At 42.5% G+C, this 26,506-nt stretch overlaps 2 protein-coding genes across 2 annotated transcripts in view; one reads left to right on the plus strand and one right to left on the minus strand.

Annotated features, from left to right (window-relative positions):
• LOC126100406 (phosphatidate cytidylyltransferase, photoreceptor-specific) overlaps positions 1-1,405 on the minus strand; it is a 115,687-nt gene extending 114,282 nt beyond the window's left edge. The window contains exon 1 of the mRNA XM_049910999.1: positions 1,167-1,405. Coding sequence (XP_049766956.1) covers positions 1,167-1,241 — 75 coding nt within the window. The 5' untranslated portion in view covers positions 1,242-1,405. The remainder of the gene's footprint in view (positions 1-1,166) is intronic.
• Positions 1,406-1,638: 233 nt separating this feature from the next.
• Positions 1,639-26,506, plus strand: part of LOC126100688 (E3 ubiquitin-protein ligase MARCHF8) — a 93,017-nt gene continuing 68,149 nt past the window's right edge. Inside the window, exons 1-2 of the mRNA XM_049911304.1 lie at positions 1,639-2,061; positions 2,154-2,387. Coding sequence (XP_049767261.1) covers positions 2,298-2,387 — 90 coding nt within the window. The 5' untranslated portion in view covers positions 1,639-2,061; positions 2,154-2,297. The remainder of the gene's footprint in view (positions 2,062-2,153; positions 2,388-26,506) is intronic.

The raw sequence follows: 26,506 nt of genomic DNA on the forward strand, positions 1-26,506 counted from the left end.
TATGGAGATTCTAAAGGAACTAGCACAAGATGACAAAAGCCCTAACTAAGATTAAAAACTCTGTCTCGTAATCATTACAAAGTTCTGTTCACGTTCACAGCAGGCTGCCCACGTATAGATGTTGGCACATATACACACAATGGAAATAGAAAAGAATCTTGACAAAATATATTTATCTTCTGCATTATATTTTCGTATGTAGGTTTCGGAGAGACTAATCTATAGCATAGCCTGCCATCTAGGTTAATTTGAAAGGTTGAGAGTCAGCAAAGACAACAATTTTGATGTCATGGAAATATCTATGGTTGATATTTTGCCCACACTTAATTTCAATGGGTGTTTTATGTTTGCCACTTCAATGCTGTCATGGATAAAAGCAAATGAATGATATTACTGCATTCCATATTTCCACACCTGTGACAATATTAAACAAATATTAACGCCCAACAGCTGAATAAGTGAATTCCCAAGTGGCACCACTCAAAGAAACAGGAGAAGTGTCAATACAGGTTTCTTCAATTATTTGTTGACAATTTGCTACAAATGAATCATAGCAGCCAAGGTCAATGAAAACTCGCCTTTTCAGTGCTGTCTTTACTTGGAATATGTGAACCGACGCCATACAGCAATTTACAATCGTAGTCACATTAAAAGCCTGCATTTTATCGGCCTGATGTTTTGAAAATTCTTCCCCCAACCCCACACAGAATAAACAGTTACATTACTGTAACTACTGCTAAGAGGTGTTGAGACATAATTTGTCTAAATGTTTTTAAGATTGACCTCTATCACAAAAAGTTCACTATATGATATAAAACCAGTGACCTGAACTATCTACAATTAAGATCCCGACTCATAAATGTAATTTACCTGACAACAACCTTAACGTCATGTTAATCACTACGTACACAGCTAAATGACTTCCATCTATGTACTCCATTTACTCAAGGAAATTTCAAATCAACTTTCTTCCTGGAACCTGTCCATGTTTAACTGACACATAATGTATCGGCATAACCAAAGACTGCCGTACTTAGGTTAATTCGTCGATGATAATTATTAACGTCCATAATGGTCTGGTCGGTTCTATTTATGTTTAACAGAGTGTATTAAAATCTATCTTTGTAGGCAATAGTAGCATAGTGAAGAGAGGTACAGTTACAAACCTGGTCGCTTTCTGCTTCGGGAGATTTGTCAGCTTCTTCGGTCTTGTCAAAATGCCTCTTCCGCATTTCAGACATATTTGTTACTCTACTTTTTACAGAAAGCAAAGAGAATTGTTACTTCTTGCACGTGTGAACTTTCTTATGTCGCAACAACAACGTAGACGTGTGCTTCCTTCTTCATTCTACTTTTCAACCATAATTCAATAACCGGACATGAACTACTACTTTGCAAACAAACATTGATGTAAAGCACCAAAGATATTTAACGAACAGGTTTGTTTTGTCTTTTTGGCTAACATTAAGTCGATATTTTTACAGCTTGTTTCATGGAATATTTACCATCACCGATCAGGAATACGAAAATAGGCGGAATTTCTGTCTGAAGTTTATTTAGTCACATACTGCTGGTGAATAAGAACTCATAACTGTTCTCTGTTTGTGTACGTTTGGTTACAGCTATTTGAATGCCAGAGATATTGGTTAATGTTATTGTCTGCCATCTGCAGTGTTAAAGGAAAACTTTGTATTCGTGCACTGAAATTCATTATACTAAATTAGGCGTTATGTGTATGTGTGCGTTACTCAAGCAGTGCAGTGTTGTGTATGACAGATTTTCTAATAATATCGCAACAAAATTTACATAGCCCTCTACAGCATCTCAAGAATCTCAATAGGCGAATAGTTTATTATCGTCTGCATTTTGCGTTTATTGTTCCTCCCTTATGCCAAATTGTTGTTAAGTGTATGAAATATATCGATCTACAAATGTGTTTGTGATAGAGCAAAAGATGACATATGTTCAATGAGATGGAAACAAACTTAAGAAATCTTTTGAGCTTCTGCGAACGGAAATGTAGTTTTCTTATTGGGTCGAAACAGAAAACATCTCATCATGGTACAGTTTAAACATTTAAGCCTTTGCCCACATCGCCTAAAGTTGTATACGTATATGCTTGATGAAATATCTTGCTCTTTGTATTAACATAGATTCACACCAATACTTAAATACAATGGGAGAAGTAAATAATTCACAAATGTAGTGTACTAGCTGAAAGTTGTTTATTTGTTGAATATTGATGCTCTGAACTGAGTACGAGGGCATCCACAGCGTGAAATCAATCCCACCGTGAAATGCCTTTGCAACAAATAAGTGTTTCTCCACTGGATTGGGTTAAAGATGCTGGACACACTGGAAGACAAAATCGCGATTGGAAAGTTCAGGTAAAATAAGAATATAAATCATTAATAAACAACGTGTTTTTCATTCTAGTTCCTGGACATAGGCTATTTGCGTCCTGCATTCAATTATTGTTAAAATTGGTATCTTGTGGTTATCCAGTGACGTTAGGTAGTTGTTAATCAGTGATGTATTGTATGAAGGCGTTTGCAAATTGGAAACTGTCTGCAATATCACAGTTAACAGTCTGTAATATTACAGATTCTCAACAGATGCCTGTGATTTGTTCTTTACTTTGTATTGTGTCATCACAACCAGGTTTATTCAGTTTTACATTTGTCGAGTTCATTAACTCTCAACTTAAGCTATACTTCATCCTAAATTACAGATCAGTCTGTTGCCACAACCAGTCTCCCACCGCCTACCCTCCCCCCTCATTCATTGGCGTAGCCCACTAATAGCAGTGTTATGAATATATGCAACAAAAGGTATTGTGCTAACAGTTGTTAACGTTATGTCACTGGCCAAAGCCAATGACTTATATTGAACATGCCTCTTGACCCATATACGAGATAATGTACATAAAAAAAAAAGATCTGCATTGTAAAACTAATTGGCTTACCATTTTAAGCTTATTTATATACTGACACACATTCAGATTATTCCCACATATTCCCCGCTAACACTGGAATTTGAATCGGGATTACAGAAGCATCCGATTCCATCTGTCTGCTTTGACCCATGACATTGTCAGTATGGCAGAAATGGCCATTTTCAGCGTCTCCAATTATGGCAATACACAATACACGACAATACATACAAATACTACTATAACATCTCCCTCCAAAAATATAATCAAACTAATGGGACAAGTGCTGGAAATTGGGAGTTTTAGGGTGGGGCAAGCTAAATACAAACATATAAAAATGCACACCACACTCCCAAATCATACAAAACGATGACAAAAAAACGACGATAAACAACACAAAATTCTCACAAAATCCACAGGTATTGGTCACTTCCTTTCACCTTCATAGCTCAACTGCAATTGTCAGTACCACAAAATTAAAACCTACAAAAATTAGAATTGTACCACAACTATCGATACCACAAAATCAACAACTAAAACAACAGAAATTGGAATCGGATACTTCCCATGATCCATAAAGGTCAACTTTCCTTGAGCTATATAGGTCAGCCACAGCTGACAGTACCAAGACACATACAGCTACAATGGCCCAAATTGGAATCGAACATTTCCCTTCACCTATATACGTCAACTGCAACTGACAATACCAAAACACAGCTATGACAACACAAATTGGAATCGAACATTTACCTTGACCTTTATATGTCAACAACAGCTGACGATACCAAAGCACACAGCTATGATGACACAAATTTGGAATTGGACACTTCCCTTAACGTTTACAGGGTGATTCACAAAGATATGTAACTATTTTATTATGTTATTGTACAAGTAAAACTAAAGAAAAAAGTTCATATAAACATATGCCCGCAAATGTTTAGTTATGGCTAATAAAAGATTTTACCTAAAATTTAGCAACTTCGCTAATATGAAGCCATAGTAAAACTGTACGAGGTTAAAGTAAAGCATGATTTCCTTTTATTTTGGTGTTGTTGGTCTGGTGAATCTAATAAAACATGTACCACACGTGTATCTGCAGTAGTTTTCCAGAACATCCAGAGAACCAAGGACTATTATACAGATAAATTTATTTACTTTCCATTAAGAATGTAGAAATGTTTGTCATTGTTGGCAACTGTTAATGAGTTGTTTCAGTCGTTTCCTAACCTTGCAACGAGCTATTTTTCTGTACTATTCAGTGATAGGACATAATAACAACAGTGCATTTAAGTGAAACCACATAGTAACTGTTGGAGTTTCAGTTAATGTTAGTACCATCATTTTTCCAAAATTAAATTATCTACAACTTCTGTTGAAAACCTTGTGCAATTGTCTGGAATTTAAAAAACAAATTTGGCCATGTAGTTAATGAATTAAAATTTTTTCGAAATTACTTCCTCGTTTCTCTGGATGTTCTGGAAGACTACTGCAAATACATGTTTGAGACATATTTTATTAGATTCACCAGATCAGTAACAACAAAATAAATAGAAACTGTGCTTTGCTGTAACCTCGTACAGTTTTGCAATGGCTTCATATTAGCAAAGTTGCTAAATTTCAGCAAAAATCTTTTTATTAGCCATAACTCTGTAACTAAACATTTGCGAACTTTTATATGAACGTTTTTCTTTTGTTTTACTTGTAGAATAACGTATTAAAATATTTGCATATCTTCGTGAATCACCCTATATAGGTCAACCACAGCTGATGATACCAAAACACATACATCTACAATGACAAAATGTGGAATCTGACACTTCCTTAAACATATATAGGTCAACCACATCCGACAGTAACCAGAAACAAACACCTACAAGTGCGATAAATAAAACCAAACCCACAAAACATCACAACTCGCAAACAATAGATAAAAAAACCGCTACTTATTGCAAACAAATTCCACCACTACACACTAGGTTAGCCACCACACACACACACACACACACACACACACACACACACACACACGTTGTAGCTACGCAAGGCGTCTAAATTTGTTTATATTTAGTTTGCCCCCCCACCCAAAACACCCCATTTCCCACGCTTGTCCCGTTAGTGTCATTAGGCTTCTTGTGGAAAGTGTGTGTGTTTTTGTTTCCGCCATATTTGTGACGTCATGGGTCAAAGCAGACGGGCGGGATCGGACGCTTCCGTATTTCCCCAGATACTGCATCTGATGGAGCCCCAAACATTATCCTTTTTACACCGCCACATATAACAGCCCCTGGTCCGAGACGCCGAAACTCTCGCCAACCTCATGTTTTCCCAGCACACACTGTGTTTCATAATCTCTGCCAACAGTCTGAGCATCTGTCGTCACCCATCTCCGCACACAACCTCGCACTATTGTATTTCATAGTCATATCCATACCTGTATAAGAAACCACACAATAAATTAACTGTCTTACCGCGCCACAAATAGCAAACCAATAACACATGTCAACAACGCAATCACATAAATAAACAAAAAAATTTAATAGGTAACTCAATTGGAACCAATTTCAATTCTTCAGTCAGACACTCCCAAAAACTGCACTGTGCCAACACCAAAGCCCTAATGAATCCAACACACACACACACACACACACACACACACACACACACACACACACACACACACACCACCACCACCACCACCACAATCTACTGCAACAAGATGACATCTTCAAACACAACCAACCCATAAACTAAACTCCACACCCTAATGACATCACACACAACAACACCTATACGTCAAAGCAGACGGATGGGATCGGACGTCTCCATTGACCCTTTGAATTAACTGGTTACTTTACGAGAAATATGGGTGATTGTTTCAATAAATAAATTATGTTAAGACCTGTTTGACATTATTAAGCACTATATTATGATGCAGTAGACACTCATTTAAACAAATTTCAGGAAACTGAGTAATAGCCATTTCTGTTTAAGGAGTGTTCTATGAGAATAAAAAATCTTGTTATTACAAATCTGATTACTAGTTGTGTCAGAAAGAAGAAACTTTAATAACTGGTGCAGTTGTATGTACCCTCAGCCATGCACTTTGTGGTTTTTTGCAGAGTATGGATGTAAATGTAGATGTAGATGCTGGTCATTTTGTGCACTTTTTTTGGTTTCAATAAAACCCAATGCCATTTAAAGCGTTTTCTGTTTCAGTAAAACCCCATGTCATTTCAAGCTTTTTTTTTACCAATATGCTACTCTGAGGAACACTTATGTTTATATGATTCTTGTCTGACAATTGTTTTACTGAAGAAAAATGATCTGCAGAAATGTCAACTGTTTCTGCCCTTTGCACCGTTTTTGGGACACTGCTATTCCTTTTACACCTAGTTATTTTATCTTGTTTAGTAGTGTTTCATGTCAGTAGTGTCAAAAAGCTTAAAAGTTTAGGAATATGTCTGTAACACAGTGTTCCTTGTCAAGCACTTCAAATATCACTTTCCTGAACACTGTAATGGCTGATATTACACTTTTCCCACTTCGAAAACCAAACTATGCTTTGTTAAAAATGTTGTTTTATTCATGTAACTCGTTGCTGTATCTTTCATGATTGATTCTGTTATTTTTGAAATGCAGACAGTAGTGAAACTGGCCTATAGTTTTTAATACTCTCTGCATTACACATGTGTGCCTTAGTTAGTCTGGAAAATTACCTGAACCAAAGGATATATATTATGTTTCTTGTTGAGGCTTGTATGGTGAGTACGCACTTCTTCAAAACCGAGAATGGAACTTCACCTATGCATGCTTACCATATTTTTGAATCCTGAATAGTCTTACTGACTTTAAGCTCATTTTGTAAATATGATTCTCGGATGACTGCTGTCTTCAGGTGCGGTCAACAAATTGCTGAGATGTGATCAAAGCCTCCTGTTTGACCCAGAGTGAAAAGAGATTGCAGACCCGAGTGTGCCAAATTTGGTGACAGTAGCACAGCTATTATCATCAGTAGTGAGAGGGACAGCTCTGCCAGCTGTCAGATGATAAATCAACAGCTTCGACACATGTGCAGAGGCTGTCAGACATACTGTGCACTACTGTCAGCTGGCCCAGCAGCCTCTTTTGGTAGCTGCCTGCTGATGTACTTTCTTTAGTAGTACAGCCCCAGTAGAAAGATGTCAACAGGAGAATTTTGGTTTTTATTCCATAGTGTGTCCTGTATTGGCGCAGTGCCCAACCACTGCAGATATCTGTGGCTGGTCCAGGCGTGTATGTCAATGTTCAACACATATATCGTCCACAGTGCAACAAGTTCGTCCAGTGCATGACATCACACAGTTAACAGACATTCTTAAATCAAGATTATCTTTCACTGAGCTTAAAGCAGCTTTGAATTTCATTGGTGGAAAAAAGACACATTTAACTTCACGTTTCTTCTATTTTGAAAGAAACACCGCTGATGTGTGACAAGATAGTCACTCCTCTTTATTCTTTACTTTCTTCCAGCTCCTTGTGTTGTGTAACAAGTATTGAGCATAAGACATGGTGAATCTCCTATTCAGAATATCCATTCTCCAAAAATACAGTATGGAGATAGCATAGCTCTTCAGGTACTCGTCTGAATCTGGTATCGCTTTCGCTCTGTGGACCAACGTTCTGAGCACGCCACTCCATTTTAAAGGATGGTGACAGCTGGTGTATATAGGTGTAAGGCACACAGCGTGACCTAAAATGCCATCCTCTTTTCTGTGCAGAAACATATCCAGGAACAGTAGTTCGCCATTTTTTACCTCTCCATCATAAACTTAATGTTTGAATGAAGAGAATTTAAGTGTTGCAAAAATGAATCCAGCAATGCACTGCCATGGGGCCAGATAACAAAGATATTTACACAAATTGCCAAAAAGCTTGTAGATTTCAGTTCTAAAGACTGGCCACAGTGGGTGACTAGGGACTACCTGTTTCGACACTGTCAATCTGTTCAAAGTATTGGTCATTGGATGAAAAAAGTGTCTAACTGCGCACTTCGGCTCTTCAGTGGGAAAATGTGAGCACTACATTCACAGCTCGGAAGATTTTGTCCATCAGCTCAAGGACTTATGACTTGCGTAGCGATTCTCATTAGTTTTGATGTGTTCTTACTTTTCTCTCGAGTGTCGTTGCAGGAATCACTGTTGCTCACTGGCAAGAAGCTTGAAGGGGGAGTTTTCAATTTGTTTAAGCACGTGCTCACTTCAGCATACTTTTTGTATGCTGAGGTACACCACCTCCATACTGTATTTTTAGAGAAAAGATATTCTGAACAGGAGATTCATCATGCCATACACCTGGGGCATGTTAGACGAAGTGAGGAGCTGGAAAAAAGTTCAGAACAAAGAGGAATGCCCATCTTGTCACAAATCGGTGTAGTTTCTTTGCAAATAAGAGGAACATAAAGTAAAATGTGTCTATCATCTGCCAATGAAACTTGGAGCTGTTTTAGACTCAGTGGAAGATGATCTTAGTGTAAGAAGGCCTTGTGTCTATAAGATTCCCTGTAGCTGCGGGACATTGTACATTGGACAGACTTGTCACAACATGGAGGACAGATATGTCAAACATTGATGACACACACGTCTGGACCAGCCAGAGAAATCTGCAATGGCTGAGCATTGTCCCACTACAGGGCACAGTATGGAAAACAAAAACACCAAAATTCTTTTGTCTGTGTCATTTTACGGGGAAAGTGTTATTAAAAAGCAGTGGAAACTCGCAGCTCGACTAATGTGTTTAACAGGGACACAGGATACCAGCCTAGCTCAGCACGGGATCCAGTGCAGGCTATTTTAAAAACACAGTGACCACAAAGAGGGACTTGGCCGTACAAGGGATGACACTGCGGTGATGATGTAGATATTCAGGTGACAACAGCAAGAATGGACACCAGTGCAAACATGTATATCGGTAGGTGGCTCCCAACAGAGGCCACTGGAGCAGCTGACAGAAGTGCAATGCATGATTGACAGTCTCTCAATGTGGGTAGAAGCTGTTGGTTCGTCTGAAAGGTGATGTAGCTGTCTCTGTCTGGCATTTTGCTCGAGAAACACATTCACAACTAGTCCAACAGGAGAGCTTCAAGCAACACATCATCATTGTCCGTACTATCGTGGTACCGTTGGGCTTTCATGGACTGTTTGGGTGGAGTTTAGTTATCTAAGTCTTTGGGGGTGCTACATGTGTTTCAGGAAGATTTTGGTGCAACTACATGGCAAGATAATAAATCTTCTAACCAAGCGGCAGCAGAATACACACATTTAAGACTGTAATGATTGACAAGCTTTCGGAGTCAGTGGCTCCTTCTTCAGGCAGAAGACTCTTTCTTTCTCATCCCGTACGATAAGTCTCCCCTGACCCACCATTCTGGGTGTTTCCTAGACCTCTCCAGTCCTTATCCTCCACCCTTCTTCCTTCCCCTTCAACCCTTCTGCCTGAAGAAGGAACCACTGACTCCGAAAGGTTGCCAATCGCAACAGTCTTTTGTGTGTGTGTTCTGCTGCCGCTTGGTGAATAGATTTTTTTTACCCATGTAGGATTTGTGTGTTGTTATACTTGTGTCAGCATTTTCCAGTCTCATGTTTCATGACATGCCATACTACTTTCCTTTATTTTCTGCATTATAAATCTTTTGTCATTAAATGATATTTCTGCAGCAACTTTTTGCATACTTTATTTTATTTTATTTACTTTGTTAACTTCATTTTTTTTGTACCAGTATAGAACCGCAAAAATTTAGAGTCTGAGAGAACTTCCTAAAACCCAGTTATCCATAAATTTTCCTTGGCTGCTGCTGCTGCTGTTAAAATGGCTACATTTGGAAATGTTTCCTCAAAATTTAATGCAAGCCATGTGCAAAATTTAGAGGAGTTAACATCTACATTGATGTTCGTGTATACTTCATTCCAGATTTGATTTGCGTGTGCCATAGAAAAGGTTTGTATTTTACATTTTTAGAAGATCCATCTACAGCTATGTACATACTCTAAAAGCCGCTGTATGGAAGCTACCTCATACCGCTAATATATAATTTCCTTTCCTGTTTCACTCGCAAATAGAGCAAGGGATCAACAGCCATCTGTATGCCTTAATAAAATCCTTATGTCTGTTACCTTATCTTTGTGGTTATTACACAAAATCTACAGTGGCGCAGTAGAATAATTCTGCAGTCAGCTTCAAATGTGAGTTCTCTAAATATTTTCAATAGTGCTTCACAAAACGAATGTTGGTTTCTCTGCAGGGATTCCCATTTGGGAAAAAATAGATAGGCAACCTAGACCTATTACATGCGTCCAGATAACTTCACAGTGAGACTCAGTTTTGACCTCGATATACACAACATTTTTGTTGAGTACAGTGAACACTCCCCTCCTGTGATGTCTAATCTGTCTTTTTGATATATGTTCCATACCTTTCTAAATATTTCAGAGCTTTCTGATTTGGGTTTCAGCCAGTTCTCAGTTCCAAGAAAAATTTGATTGGGACAACTTTCCCAGTGAGCAGTAAATACAGAAACTTTGTTGTGATCACTTTAACAGTTCACTGTTAAAATTTTGACAGTTGAAGTATCTTTACTTTATATGCCGTCTGATTTCTTTCTCTGCCTATCGACTGACAAGCATTCATCAGAAGACCTTGTACTAACACCTAGCCTAAAAAAGAACAGTATGCACTCCACAAGTACTATGCTACCCAAATAGCTGCTTCCTTCATGCAGTGCACCCATAAACTGTCAAGGTGGAGGGATCTTCCAATTCTCCTCCCCATAACACAGGTCCAGAAATATGCAGCTAGAAGTATCACAGAATCGATAGAGCCTTTGGTCGAGACTCTCCAATTAGCTCCAAACCAGAGGACACTGAACAGTTCCGGGAATGGTGCTCCAAATTGTGCATTACACTCTCACACTATGAGCGAGGCCAACGGTTTTCGGCATCTCCTCCTTTGGCCCTCAGAATCGAGACAACAGACATTGGTGCCGCTGTAAGCTACAACTTGCAGTCGACTGTACCCTGCACACTCTGTACACTCAATAGCTGTGGGCCAGGCCCCCTCTGCATCTCACATATGAGGCCACCTGACAGACACGCTGAACATGAATTGGATTTCTTTTCAGCCCTGGACACTACTCTCTAAGGGACTCCATAGTGTGTTTAACTTTGGAGCTTCCGATAACTAGCAGTGCCGCTCGGACCCCGCTGAAGAAGTGCTCACCTGTCCACTCGCAGGGTGAATGGGCAAGGCTGGACGGCCAGCCTCCACACTGACTCTCTGCTTTGAGTGACGTGAACACATTACCACCTACCACTCACCCTTTGGTAAGGGTGAATGCCCTAACTTTTACAGGGGCAGTGATTATCGATGTTGAACCACTTGTTTTAAGATGCCTGGTAGCTGGGTGGGCTATCAGTTCTCATTCTGAGTCACACATTTAGTTGAGGGAGTTCTCACTAGATAGCATGGCACTGATATAACATATTTTGCTTTAGCAGTTTTGTGCAGTTTAGTTGGTTTTCATCTTGAATATCAAATGTGGCACATATGTATGACCTTTATTTTCAAGTATTTTCATATGTAAATTTAGTCCATGCTAATGAACTTCAGCACAATAGTTATGTGACAGAAGTTTGTTCATTTCATATTTTTGGTACGTTACTCTTGGTTAGCACTGCTGATCACCATGCTACTTTCATCCAGTATGGCTGGGAGGTGTCTTAGGGACAATGAAATCCAAAAGCTTCCTTTAGAGGTCCTTCCATTACCATCAGACAATGAAACATGTTTGTTTGACAACTCTGGTAGTGACAGTACATATGAACCCAGTTGTGATATATTATATTAACTGTGTTCAGAAGAAAATAGCAATGATTTAGATGAGAATTTCTCAAAATGTAATCATATCAGCATAATCAGGCCACATTTAGATTGTATGTTGTATGCTGTAGGCGCTATTTCTGTTAGAACATTTTGGATGTGTTCAACTTGTAATGTGCCTCACTGTGCAAGAAAAGGCAGAACTTGCTTTCAGATGTTTCATTGTCAATAATAATGTACAGGTGCTTGTGAGCTGGTTGTGTAAATGATTTCTTAGAAATAGGTTTGATTAAACCTCTCAAAATGTTTCAACCAATAAATAACTAGTGGGTATTATGGGTGATGGTTAACAGAGGCAACCACAATTTAAGTGGCTATAATTTAAAAAAGTAAGCAAAATATTCTAAAATTTTATTAATATACATTGTTTTGTTTGTAATGAAGTTTTCTATTTTTGGCAAATCACCTTTTCTTTTAAAAACGTCCCTGCTCCTCAACGTATTAACTATAAAAGAACACAGAGAAAGTTAAACATGCAACTTGCTACCCTCGTGATGTATCACCAATGCAAGCTGATGCCTTATTGAGCTATGTAGGTAGCCATTCAAAAGAAATAACAACTGTGCTACAAACTGCGCAAATCTACACTTCATGTCATATGTAGGGCTGCAGTTTTGTGGTTTATACCAACCTTTCCTTAGCCTCATAATCTAACAGTAATAATAAGAGAAGACAAGATCTTTTTTAATTTGTATACAAGTTTCATTGTCAATATCTGTAAGTGCATGTCCTAAGACTGATATTGATTTCTTCATACCCTAGCGGTAGTAGAGTTTCCCATTTGTGCTGCTCCTAAAGTGTTCAAAATGCTTAGGAAGTTAGTATTAATTTCATCCTCAACACATGCATTAATATTCATGTCTGCACATGTTGTGATAGTTTTGGGAGCTGAGACTCTTTTTAGAACTCTAGTTAATTTGTTGAAGGAAGTATCCAAATTATATTGTTGGCAAATTGAGACTGCACTTTTGATGGCATTATCGATGCTTGACCAAAATGCAAGACACCTTGATAACATATTCACTCTCAGCATCCCTCAGTGTGCCTCGTGTAATAGGTTGAGGATGTGAGCCAGGAGCATAGTTCAGTTTATAACCCAACACTGAGGCTGTTTTGTGTCTCACACAAAGACCCACTGAGTTATGTTGTTTGATAAATCTAAAAGTAGGTGGTGCTGATTCCTTAGCTTCCAGAAGGTGCTCTTTCCAGCTGAAATGCACATAATGTGCTACTTTGTAGAGCGTCGGATCCAAATCTGCATGGGCAGTCATATCCTAGGCCACTGTGAGGGATTGGATCATTGCATTCTTATTGTTTTGATCATGTTTTCATCTTGAATTTGTGATCAGGATCAGTCGGTAGACTTGTTGGCCTTAGTATGTTGAGTAGTGGACCATTAGTGTACCTCATAATGATAGTCACTCAAAAACAGTGTCCTCCACTATAATCACTGTGCTCTGTTACCAGATGGATTTTTGATTTTTGTGAGAAAACATGGAACTTTTTGATACTTCAATAATAGTCGGTTTCTCCTTTTCTATGGCAATAATTCACAAGTACTGCTGTTAGCACATTATAAACATATGCAATTGTTTGTTTCTTGCTGTAGATGGACATCTGGGACAGCACAGCACCTATTCCACTACCTCTAGTGTATGTCATAATTGGTTTAAGTGTAGCCAGGTGGGGAGCAAACTTCAAACACTGTTGTAGCTTTAAGGATTGTGCCTGACTTGTGAAAATTCACAGAAATTTGACTCTCTTTATCCAAAATTGATTCAATGAGTGTGATACCTTTGCTGTAAAAAGTATAAATTTGCCATAATGATTTATCTTGCCTAAGAACAATTGCAGCTCCTTCAAATCTTTGGCTTGAAGGAGATTTCCACATGGGCTGGCTAAGCTGGAGATGTACGGCACAGTATGTGACCAAGCATCGGAGGTGGGGGGGGGGGGGGGGGGGGGGGAGGCTGGGAACCTGCAAGTTCTTAATTTCATTTTGAGCACATTGTCTCTAAAGTCTATTTAATAACTTTTTAATTTGTTGCTCCTGTGTAATGCAAATGACTTTGATGTCATCTAGGTAATTCGCAGCTCATAGTGCCCCATTTATAAGTTGCTGTAAGTATTTTTGAAGTGATACATCAACACTTACAACACCAAAAGATAATTTATTATAGTCATATGGCCAAAAAGACATATTGGTTACCATAAAACGATTTTATTCTGCTCCTATGTGGAATTCATCAAATATATCTCTTAAAAAAATAGAAATGGCTCTTTGATATCTTTGCCAGTAGCTTTTCTGGAAACAAAGTCTGAAAAAAATCTACAATACATTGAGTAATGATGGATTATATAAAATTGCTTCAAATTCAAATTGTGCTGCAAGGTTTTTAATTAAAACTGTAGATGTCATCTATTTGCTAGATGTGATTAAGGCCACAACACCTGATGCATGTAAGTGATCAAGTTCCAGTTTAACTGCCTGCGTCGTAGCAAAAGGTGCTGACCAGGCCCATAGGAAATCAGGAGTAGCATAAAGTTTTGTGCTTTTAAGTGTTAATTGTCAATACTACTACTAGATGTTCTGTCTACGTGACATCACATTTTTCATTCAGCCAGTTTTGGGACAGAATTTCCAACTAAATTGCACTTCAGTTCACTTTCACAGTTGTGAGATGGTGCTGTACAATCTGTAGATGACTGCACCTTATTGTCCATAGACTGAAGGGGAGGATCGTGTCTAAGATTCACTTTAACCCCTTAAGTCGAAAGTGAATGGACACCATACAGCTTAAGAGCCAACATTGGGTGCATGTTGTGGTGCTGACAGATCGAGATAGGAGTCACATTTTTCTGACAAGTCTTTATTGAATGCATCTTATTGCTTCGCTGCACTTTCAGAGACTGAGCCACATGATGAACTTCACTTAAATGAGCAGAAGTCTTTCAAAAATCACTCGACAAAGTTAATGGTTAAGAAGGAAGCCCTCAACCATACAGCCCCCCAGGGGGTCCACAACTCTTTTGTGGATACGTGCGTAGCGAGCACGGGACCCCGAGCTAATGTGGCCTTCCTTCCTTTCCGGGCTGCATACCTTCCCTTTCCGCATCCTTCCCCATCCCCCATCTTCGCCCCCCCCCCCCCCCTCACCCCCCACCTCCGCCTCTTTCCTTCCCTTTCTCCCCCTCTGGGAGTATGTTTTGTGCCTACATCCGGAGACAGATGCTCGAAAATGTAACACATTCTTTGCTTTCTCTGCTTGCAAGTCTTCGTCCTTCCTTTGTCCTTCTCTTTTCCTTACCTCTTCTCTTTGCCCTTTTCTCTGCTGCGGCGTTTGAGACCTCTCTTGTTTCCTTTCCCTTTGTTTTTCCCTTTCTCTTTTTTCCTCCCTGTGCGTGTCTGAAGGCCGACCCACGCATTTCCATGCGTAGCCGGTGAAGGGGTAACGCGTAATTCCCCGCCCCGGGTAGACAGGTAGGACGCGTACGTACCCCCTGGTAATGGCCAGGCCCTGGGAGGGGTGATTACCTGAGCTGATACCTTCCGAAAGTGCTGATTGGTCCCTCCGTCCGTTTCTCGGGAGGTATGACCTGAGATGTGAACAATCACCTAAGGCGGGAGTGCCCTCAGAGAGGGCCCCCACAAGGAAGGAGCAAGCCATCGGAGATACCGGTAATCATGGGGGATACTTTCGCAATGGTTTCCTCATCTTCTACTATGTCTGCTCACAAGCGTAAGTTCAATGAGTCTCAGCCACAGACAGTCCTTCCATCGTTGCCACAATTCCTTGTTGTTTCTCGGTCTGACGGAGGTCACGACTTCTCCACGGTCAACCCTTTCATTACTCAGAAAGGTGTCGACGCAGATGCAGGTCCTGTAAAGTCTTGTTCCAGATTACGAAATGGCACCTTGTTGTTAGAAACAGTCAATGCCCTCCAGGCACAAAAATTGCTGCGTACTTCACTGCTACACACCTTCGCTGTCTGGGTGGATGCGCACCGCACTTTGAATTCTTCACGTGGGGTCGTCTATACACGCTCCCTCGACAGATTGTCCGACGAGGAAATTCAACACTACCTGTCTGACCAGGGCGTAACGGCTGTTCATAGAGTCATGAAAAGGGTTGACACGAACATCATTCCAACCCGTACTGTCTTCTTGACGTTTGACAAAGTTCAACTCCCATCGAACATAAAAATGGCTTTGAGATAAATTCCGTTCGCCCTTACATCCCAAACCCTATGTGTAGCTATCGGTGTCAGCGGTTCAATCACACCAGCCAGTCCTGTTCCAATCCGGCCAAATGTATTACATGTGGCAAGGATGCCCATGATGGTGCTTGTCCACCTCCATCCCCTTGTTGCATCAACCGTAAGGGTGACCACACTGCTTCCTCTAGAGATTGCCCCATTTTTAAAGACGAAAAGCTCATTCAGGAAATCGGAGTGAAGGAAAAGGTGTCGACCTTTGCTGCTCGAAAATTATTCGCCAGTTGAAAGCCCACTGTGCCTCAGACAGGTAAATACAGCACTGTCCTTGCCTCTCCTTGGCCAACAAAGGAGGCGGCCACGCAGACTTGTGATCTCACCTTTAGTGCCATGGTCGTCAGATCGGCCAGCGCAAAGATCGCCCGTTCAACCTCCCCACTTTCGCCTGCTCACTCTATGGCTCACCCTTCATCGGGTTTTGCTAAATCTCAAGCCCAAAAGCCAGACACCAAGACTTCCTAAAAAGAGCCTACTCGTGAAGATTTTTTTACATACCCGAACTTCACAACCATCGGTTCCTCCTTCATCTAAACATCCTGTTTCCAAGAACGCTAATAAGAAACCCAGTTCCTCTCCTTCTCCGCCACGGCGTGTCTCATCTACAGCACCACCTGGTGGTAGCCGCCTTCGGCAGTCTTCTGTGTCGCCGAGGCACACTGCTGGCGACCGATCAACCGGGCGATCGCTGGTGGCAGGAGCTGCTCCTGAACAACTTATGGATCAGGATCTTCTGCCTTCGGCTGAATGCCGTTCCACGCTGTCAGTCACAAGCTCTAAGCAGTCGTTGAGTTGACGGCAACCTTGGTCACAGTCCTCCATTTTCTGTCCACCCTATGTCCACTATCCACTGTAATATCTGCGGCATTCGAGCCAATCGGGATGAATTGTCGATCCTCTTACGATCCTACTCACCGGTCATCATCTGTCTTCAGGAAACAAAGCTACGTCCCCACGACAGCTTTGTTCTCCCCCATTTTCAGTCAGTCCGATTTGATCTCCCCTCTGTTGAAGGCACTCCAGCACATGGAGGACTCATGATTCTTCTCCATGATACTCTCCATTATCACCCAATCCCCTTAAACACTTCCTTCCAAGCTGTCGCTGTCCGTCTTTCCCTTTCTGGATACACCTCCTCTCTTTGTACTGTATACATTCCATCGTCTACACCAATGACACGAGCTGATCTCCTTCATCTTCTTGGTCAGCTTCCACTCCCCTATTTGCTGGTTGGGGCTTCAATGCCCACCACCCGCTTTGAGGATCTCCACATCCTTGTCCGCGTGGCTCACTATTGACAGACGTCTTCCACCAAGCGGATCTTGTTTGCCTCAACACTGGGGACCCTACATTTTTTACTGCCTCCACGACAAATTTCTCTCATTTGGACCTTTCGGTCGGTACTGTTCCGCTAGCTTGGCGCTTCGAATGGTTCGCCCTTGCTGATACACATTTGAGTGACCACTTTCCATGTGTCCTTAGATTGCAGCCTCAACTGCCATATATGCGCCCGCAATGCTGGAAGTTTGCCCAAGCCGATTGGACACTTTTTTCGTCTCTAGCGACATTCGATGACCATCACTTTCCTAGCGTCGACGATGAGGTCACACATATTACAGACGTTATTCTTACAGCTGCGGAACGTTCAATACCACGCACCTCCGAATTGCCCCGGCGCTCCCCAGTTTCTTGGTGGAACGAGGCATGCCATGACGCAATACGTGAGCGGCGACGTGCTCTTCACGTTTTCCGCCACAATCCTACTTTGGCCAACTGTATCCGCTATAAGCAGTTCCGTGCGCGATGCCGTCACGTCATCCGCAAGAAAGCAAGCTGGGACTTCTTTACTAGCTCATTTAACACCTTCACTCCCTCGTCGGAAGTTTGGAGTCGGATTCGACAGTTATCTGGCACGCCTAGTTTCTCCCCGTCTCTGGGCTCATTGTCGCACATGATATGTTAGTGGACCCCGTCGCAATTTCTAACTCATTGGGTCAACACTTTGCTGAGATTTCGAGCTCTTCAAATTACCCGCCAGCGTTTCTCCTGAAGAAACGTGCAGCGGAAGTGCAACCTCTTGCTTTCTCCTCTCAAAATCGTGAAAGCTATAATACTGTTTTTTCCATGCGGGAACTCCAACATGCACTCTCTTCTTCTCGCTCCTCCGCCCCAGGACCGGATGGTATCCACATCCAAATGTTGCTGCATTTATCAAACCATAGTCTGCGTTACCTCCTTCGCCTTTATAATCGAATTTGGACCGACAGTACTTTTCCCAGACGATGGCGGGAAGCTATCGTCGTTCCTGTTCCGAAACCTGGAAAGGACAAACATCTCCCCTCTAGCTATCACCCCATTTCTCTCACGAGTAGTGTATGTAAGGTTTTGGAGCGTATGGTGAATTGCCATTTAGCTTGGTGCCTGGAGTCCCGCAGTCTTTTAACACCTGCCCAATGCGGTTTCCGAAAGCATCATTCTGCAGTTGACCATCTTGTTGCTCTCTCCACTTATATCATGAACAATTTTCTCTGGAAACGCCAAACAGTAGCAATATTTTTTGATCTGGAGAGAGCATATGATACCTGTTGGAGGACAGGCATCCTCTGCACACTGTTCTCTTGGGGCTTTCGAGGTCGGCTGTCCCTTTTTCTCTGCGAATTTATGGCAGAGCGCACATGTAGAGTGCGGGTGAACACTACTCTCTCCCGTACTTTCTCCCAAGAAAACGGGGTACCCCAGGGCTCCGTGCTAAGTGTTGTACTGTTTGCCATTGCCATAAATCCAATTATGGACTGTCTCCTTCCTGATGTCTCAGGCTCCCTCATTGTGGACGATTTTGCGATCTACTACAGCTCTCAACGGACCAGCCTTCTTGAACGACGTCTTCAAGGATGTCTCGATCGTCTCCACTCTTGGAGCATCGCAACAGGCTTCCGCTTTTCTCCCAGTAAGACCGTTTGTGTTAATTTTTGGCATCGTACGGAGTTTCTTCCTCCTTCCTTACATCTAGGACCTGTCAACCTTCCGTTTTCGGACGTCGCTAAATTCTTGGGTCTTATGTTTGACAGAAAACTGTGCTGGTCCTCCCACATTTCCTATCTTTCGGCTCACTGTCTGCGATCTCTCAACATCATCCGTGTCCTGAATGGTACCTCCTGGGGAGTGGACCGAGTGGTCCTTCTCCCCCTCTATCACGCCTTAGTGCGCTCGAAATTGGACTATGGAAGCATAGTTTACTCCTCTGCTCGGCCGTCTATTCTTCGGCGTCTCGACTCTATCCACCACCGTGGATTACGTTTAGTGTCTGGAGCTTTTTCCACCAGCCCTGTGGAAAGCCTTTATGCTGACGCTGCTGAACCTCCACTGTCCAATCGGCGAGCTGTCCTTCTGAGTCGTTATGCTAGCCATCTGTTTTCCATGCCTGCTAATCCAGCCCATGATATTTTTTTAGACACCTCCTTGGATTTAGGGTATGCAGGCCGCCCTTCCTCCCTAATACCACCAGGAGTCCGCTTCCGTCAACTGCACCATTCTCTTTCCTGCCGCTTTCCTAAAACCTTCTTGACAATTTGGGGTACAGCACCACCTTGGCTCCGTCCCCGGACCTGCCTGCTCCGTGACCTTTGTCAATTTCCCAAGGATGGTACCCCTTCGCTTGTTTATCGTCGGGAATTTGCTGCTCTATGTGCACAAATGAAGGAAGCCACATTTATTTACACTGATGGCTCGAAAACATCGTTAGGTGTAGGGAGTGCCTATACTGTTGGCGACACCCCAAATCGATTTCGGCTTCCCGACCAGTGTTTGGTTTATACTGCGGAGCTTTACGCTGTTCTCCAGGCTGTCCAATACATCCGTCGCCATCAGCGGATACAGAATGTTATCTGTTCAGATTCTCTCAGCTCTCTCCTCAGTCTCCAAGCTCTGTACCCTGTCCACCGTCTGGTCCTCCGGATTCAGGACTGCCTGCACTTGCTCCACTTGGGGGGCATCTCTGTGGCGTTCCTCTGGATCCCAGGACACGTTGGTATCTGTGGAAATAAGACGGCCAATATAGCAGCCAAGGCTGCAGTCTCTCTTCTTCAGCCAGCTATTCGCACGATTCCCTTCGCCAATCTACGGAGTGTTTTATGTCGTCGTGTTACTCTTTTATGCCACGCACATTGGTTGACACTTCACAATAATAAATTGCGGGACGTGAAAGCTCTTCCCTGTGCTTGGACCTCTTCCTCCCGAACGCGTCGTCGGGAGGAGGTAATTTTAACTAGACTCAGGATAGGGCACTGTCTTTTTAGCCATCGACATCTTTTAAGAGGTGATCCTCCCCCACTCTGTCCCCACTGCTCTCAGCTATGGATGGTAAGACACCTTTTACTTGAGTGCCCCTATTTTACTCCGTTACGCGTCCATCTACAGCTGTCGCCTGATATATCTTCCATTTTAGCAGATCAGACGCGCTCAGCCGATCGCGTTCTCGAGTTTATTAGTGCCAGTGAGATGACGTCAGTCATTTGAAGCTCTTTCTGGGGACAAACAACCCCCTTCTATAGTGAATGGTTTTTAAGCTTTCCTTCTATTTTTAGTTTCTCCAATTTTTTGAGTTTCGTTCCCATTTCTGCTGGTTTCCAGTTTCGTTTTTTACCTTTTCTAAGTCACAGACCGGGCGCCAATGACCATAGCAGTTTTGCGCCCTAAAATCATTAAAAAAAATCAACCATACAGCCTAATGTGTGTTATACTGTGAACACAGAACATTTTGTTGTCAGCTAAGATATTGTTAATTAGTTGCATATTCACAATTAACAGTGTGATATGGAATGTGCCAACAGAACCCACACTATGAAAAAAAAAAGTCTTTAAACAATGGAAACTCCATGTTGGAATGTCAGTAATATAAAGAAAAGGATATATTGCTATTCACTGTAAAGATGACACATTGAGTTGTGGACAGACACAATGAAAAGACTGTTACACATTTGGCTTTTGGCCAAAACCTTCTTTGGAAAAGAAAAGGAAACACACGCACACACACACACACACACACACACACACACACACACACACACACAAAAAGCAAGTAGACGTCACGCACACGACTGCCATCTGTGGGAGCTTGGATTGGTCCAAGCTGCCATAGATGGCGGTCTTGTGTACTTGAGGTGTATGTGTGTGTGTGTGTGTGTGTGTGTGTGTGTGTGTTTCCTTTCCTGAAGAAGACTTTGGCCGAGAGCTAAATGTGTAAAAGTCTTTTTGCTGTGCCTGTCTGCAACTCAACGTGTCATTTTTACAGTGAGTAGCATTCTATCCTTTTCCGTGCAAACATCTTTACATTTGAAAACATTTCTGCTTTCCAGCAGAAATTTTGTTTTCATGGGAAGATTGCCACAGTTTTGCAGCTGCACATTTCTCTTCTCTACCTGTCAAAGTTATTCTTATGGCACAAGTCTCCAAACATAAACGATTTAACAGGTCCACCATATGGGTTTTCACATTTTAAGCTTTCATTAATGTGCACTTGGAATGCTCTACCATGCATATTATTTATTGTTGGTATACTAGGTTAATAGGTGATAGGATATTGTACTATTTTCTCTGGGGATACTTCTGTGCTTTGCTTTGCAACAAAGCTAGTCTTATCAGCAGACAGAACTAATTCTGCTTCCCGATTCACGTGGACCATTTACATAAAGCAAGAACAGCAGTCGGCCAATGTTTGGACCCTGTGCGACTCGCACTGTAATTCCTTGCTGTGCAGATGATGTAGCTTTCCTTTCTGTATTACCTACTCAAACAGCCCAAGGTCCTGCAGGTTCGGGGGTTGGAGTAGGCCCAAGGTATTCTTGCCTGTCGTAAGAGGCGAATAAAAGAAGTCTCACACATTTCAGCCTTTATGTGATGGTCCCCTGTCGGGTTTGACCTCCATCTTTCTAAATTTTCCCAAAGAGCGAGCCAATGGGAGAAGGGCGCCTTACATGGTGCCTCGTGTCCATCATTCATTAAGATCTTTAGCTCACTTTCTCTTCGCCATATTGCAGTCCCACTCATTCTCCATCTCTTGGACGAGGACACCCTCCTCGGTGTGTTTTCCAACATGCACTATGCAGTGTCGCTTTCTGTGCTGACGATGACCGTGGACTTCTTAGCACCTCATATCCAGCATGGTAGCGAGTCCATTGTGGTGGCGCTGCCATGTACCCTGTTGGTTGTAGCCCCCTGACAACACAGGGATTGCTCTGCTGATGCCTCCCAGTTAACCCCCCACGTATGTCATGGAGTAGATGCCCATCTCCCTGGGGCATTGGGACTCCCGGCAATGGCCCTTGCTGAGGCTGGATGGTGCCCGTGGGGAGAGCTCAGGTCGGAGAGGGTGGTACCAGGGCAGATGACATGCCGTGAATCATAGTACGTCACCTCTTGCTGGTGGTCCGCCACTAGCAGTCTCTAAGCAAGCAAAGTCTAACTTCAGTGCAAGAAGTATGACCCCCAAATCATTCCCCTCCCTGGCCACACCATGGGAGGAACACCAGGCTAAGGATGGCAGTGAAGCTTAAAGTTTGGGGAGGTGGAGGGCTTGTCGAAAATGCGCTCTGGGTCAATCTTGATAAAAACAGCATTCTGTGTCCAGTCACAGGCATCACTCACTTGTGACAGGTTGGGGGCTGTTTCTGTAACCATCACGCCCAATAAGAGTTTAAATATGGTCCAGGGTATTATATTACACAGGGACTTTCTTTTTTAGTCTGATGACTAGCTGCGCACCAATTTAGAATGGCAAGGTGTTCATTTTGTCTGGCGCATCCATCGGAATCCGAGGGATAATCAGGTTGCCACTGGTGCCTTCATCTTGGCCTTCGAGGGTGACCCATCACCTTCCCAAGTCTGAACAAAGATCAAACGTGTTTTCGGGTACCAAACCCCAACAAGTGTTCACAGTGCTAACATGAATGGCGTCTTATCTACCGATGCAAATGTGATTGCGGAGCACTATGCTCGAGCCTCGGTGTCGGAGAATTACCCCTCAGCCTTTCGCAATCTCAAATGGCAGCTGGAAGGGAAAGTCCTCTCGTTCACTACATGCCACAGTGAATCGTATAACGCCCCATTTACAGAGTGGGAGCTGTTCAGTGCCCTTGCACATTACCCCGACTCAACTCCTGGGCCACATCGGATCCACAGTGTCAGATGATTAAACATCTCTCATCTGACTACAAGTGACAACTCCTCGTCATCTTCAACTGGATCAGGTGCAATGGCGTCTTGCCATCGCAATGGCAGGAGAGCACCATCATTCCGGTGCTCAAACCCGGTAAAAACCTCCTTGATGTGAATAGCTATTGGCCCATCAGCCTCACCAACTTTCCCTGTAAGCTGCTGGAACTTCAAGGTGTGTCAGTGGTTGGCTTGTGTCCTGGTGTCATGTGGCCTACAGGTTCCATGTCAGGGCAGCTTCCGCCAGGGTCGCTCTACCACTGATAACTTGTGTCTCTCAAGTCTGCCATCCGAATAGCCCTTTCCAGACGCCAACACTTGATTGCCATCTTTTCTGATTTACACAAAGCATATGACACAACCTGGTGACATCATATCCTTGCCACAGTATACGAGTGGTGTCTCCAAGGCCCATTGCTGATTATTATTCAAAATTTCCTGTCGCTTCATACTTTCCGTGTCCAAGTTGGTGCCTCCAATAGTTCCCCTCATATTCAGGAGAATGGGTGCCGCAGGGCTCTGTATTGAGTGTCTCTCTATTTTTAGTGGCCATTAATGGTCTAGCAGCAACTGTAGGTTCGTCCGTCTCACCTTCTCTGTATGCAGACGACTCTTGCATTTCGTACTGCTTCATCAGTACTGGTGTTGCTGAGCGGCACCTACAGGGAGCCATCCACAAGGCGCAGTTGTGGGCTCCAGCCCACAATTTCCAGTTTTTGGCTGCAAAGTTGTGTGTTGTGCACTTCTGTCGGTGCCGTACCATTCATTCTGAAATAGAACTTTACCTTAATGACAGTCTACTCACTGTAGTGGAGACATATCAATTCTTAGGACTGGTTTTCAATGCCCGATTGACTTGGCTACCTCACCTTCGTAAGCTTAAGCAGAAGTGCTGGCAGCATCTCAACGCCCTCTGCTGCTTGAGCAACACCAACTGCGGTGCAGATCGCTTTACTCTGCTGCAGCTCTACAAAGCCCTTGTTCAATCCCGCCTTGACTGTGGAAGGGTGCACACGATCCGGGAGATCCGGGAAAAACCCGGGAATTTTTTCGTCCAGGAGAAAACCGGGACAAACCTGGGAATTTTTTAGAATTCCGGGAATTTTTCATTGTTTTAGTTACCAGTTAAATTTTTGTGATTTTGACTGGTAAGAACCAATACTCTAACGAAGGATATTACTGTATCCCGCTTCTGCAGAATAATATTGCAGCATTGTTGCTGAACGAGAGAACGAGAGAAAAAAAAAAAAACGAAAATAAAACTTAAGTCGCAAAGGAAATGCGCCATATACAACAACAAAACACAGTGCTTCCTAACAACAAATTGCCTCTGATGAGCGTGACGTGACAGCTGTTTACATTAGATTCATTTGAGCAGTTGCGGGCAGGCTCTTGCGCATGCGCAGTTGTCGTGTATGAGTAGTACCTTCTCCCGCTTCTGGTCACAGATGTGTGGCTTGGCGCCACTATCTAAATTGCTCCGGTTCGGAAATATCATAGATCCGGACCTGATGCGCAGAGCAGTCTGAGTTGTAGTGGGGAGGTGGGTAGTCTCCACTGATTTTGCTGTTTCCTCTTCATTTATTGCTCTCACATTAAATGAAAACAAAACGGATTTCTGTGGCCGGGAGCTGCCAAATGAATTAAAATACGTTCGCAAATCTGCGGAAGGCTAAAATATGTTGTTAGTTTCAGGTTTTTTCCCACCATTCTGACTGTCAAGCATTAATCGCCTTACAGAACAATGAAGTTATTTTTGACGGTTTGCTAAAGAGATTTGGCTTTTATTAATCTTTTGCGCCGAGGCAGTAAATTTATTTGAAACGAAGTGTTAAATTTCACAGTGTTGGCTGCACACTGTTCGCTGCATTTCAAGTGCACGTTTTCCATCTTCTAGTTCGTATGGCATTATGCCATAATAAAGAACCAAACATGAAATACAGTACTGGTACTCAAGAAAATTTACATCCGAATCTGGACTCAGGATTGTGCACTTTAAGCCAAATTATGCATTTTAGTATGGTTCACAAAATTCCGATGCTCTTGAAGTGTCCTTTGATGTCTTGTTGCTTTTATGACATAATACAAGATCTTTTTATGTTTTACACGTACGAACAAGCGGGCTTCCTGCGTCATCGTAGCTGCGCAGGCGCAGTGACGCCTGTTATCTGGCGCTCTCTGGCAACTGCTGAAACGAACCAACTTCTAACAGGTCACCGGAAAATATTGTGAATGGTGGTTTGAAAAGTGTTACTTTCAAAGTAAATTTCCTTTTACGCAAGATGAACTATCATATGTGCGAGAATGTACGATGAATTTCTTAAATCACAGAGTGTTTGACTCTCATTTAAAAATCAACTCTTTGAGGACAACCATCTAGAAGAATTTCAAGCCTAGAAGATGAGACACTTACGTTGTTTGTGTGATGTATCTTAAAGTGTAACACGCGCAAAAAGATCAGCATTATATGTGAAAGCTTAGCTTCTCTTGCAGCTTATTAATCTTCGAGACCAATATTATTTGTGAAAGCTTTGTCTTTCTTGTAGCAACACTATGTATATTAATTTAAACCATCAACTTTTCTTTTTTTCTTTTTTGTGCGTTCGCGCTACTTACGAGTAATTTTGCTATTCGTTGACTACATCACCTGCCCTATGCTGTCATCAGCTGGCGAGATCACGTGACATGAGCTATGACTAGCTTACAAAAGCGCGTCGCAATCTCGATTTCATTGCTTCGGAAAGTAACATGCAGTGTTTGGTGGAAATCGTATTTGTACCTCCGTAACACGAAAAAAATGCAGCGTACATGTTGCTGCACATCAAAGATCTTTCCGAAACGTGCCCCCCCCCCCCCCCCCCCACGGGTTTCGTTTCCTAAAGTGCCGGCAAATTCTACGTCTGTGTAGAAAAGCATAAACATTCTAAGGATTGATAAGGAAAAGTATATTGTCACTTAAGACGGAAAAAATGTATTTTCACCCGGGAGAAAGTGTTTTTTCAACCGGGAAATCCGAGAATTTTTTTTCTTTGTCCATGTATACACCCTGTGTGGGAGTCTGGTTTATGGTTTGGCGGTGCCCTCAGCATTGCGTATACTTGACGCAGTGTCCCACTGTGGCATTCGCCTAGCAACGGGAGCTTTTAGAATGAATCTGGTGACCAGTGTCCTGGTGGATGCCGG

The sequence above is a fragment of the Schistocerca cancellata genome, chromosome 9 (assembly GCF_023864275.1).
Source record: "Schistocerca cancellata isolate TAMUIC-IGC-003103 chromosome 9, iqSchCanc2.1, whole genome shotgun sequence".
In the NCBI taxonomy this organism is placed as follows: domain Eukaryota; kingdom Metazoa; phylum Arthropoda; class Insecta; order Orthoptera; family Acrididae; genus Schistocerca; species Schistocerca cancellata.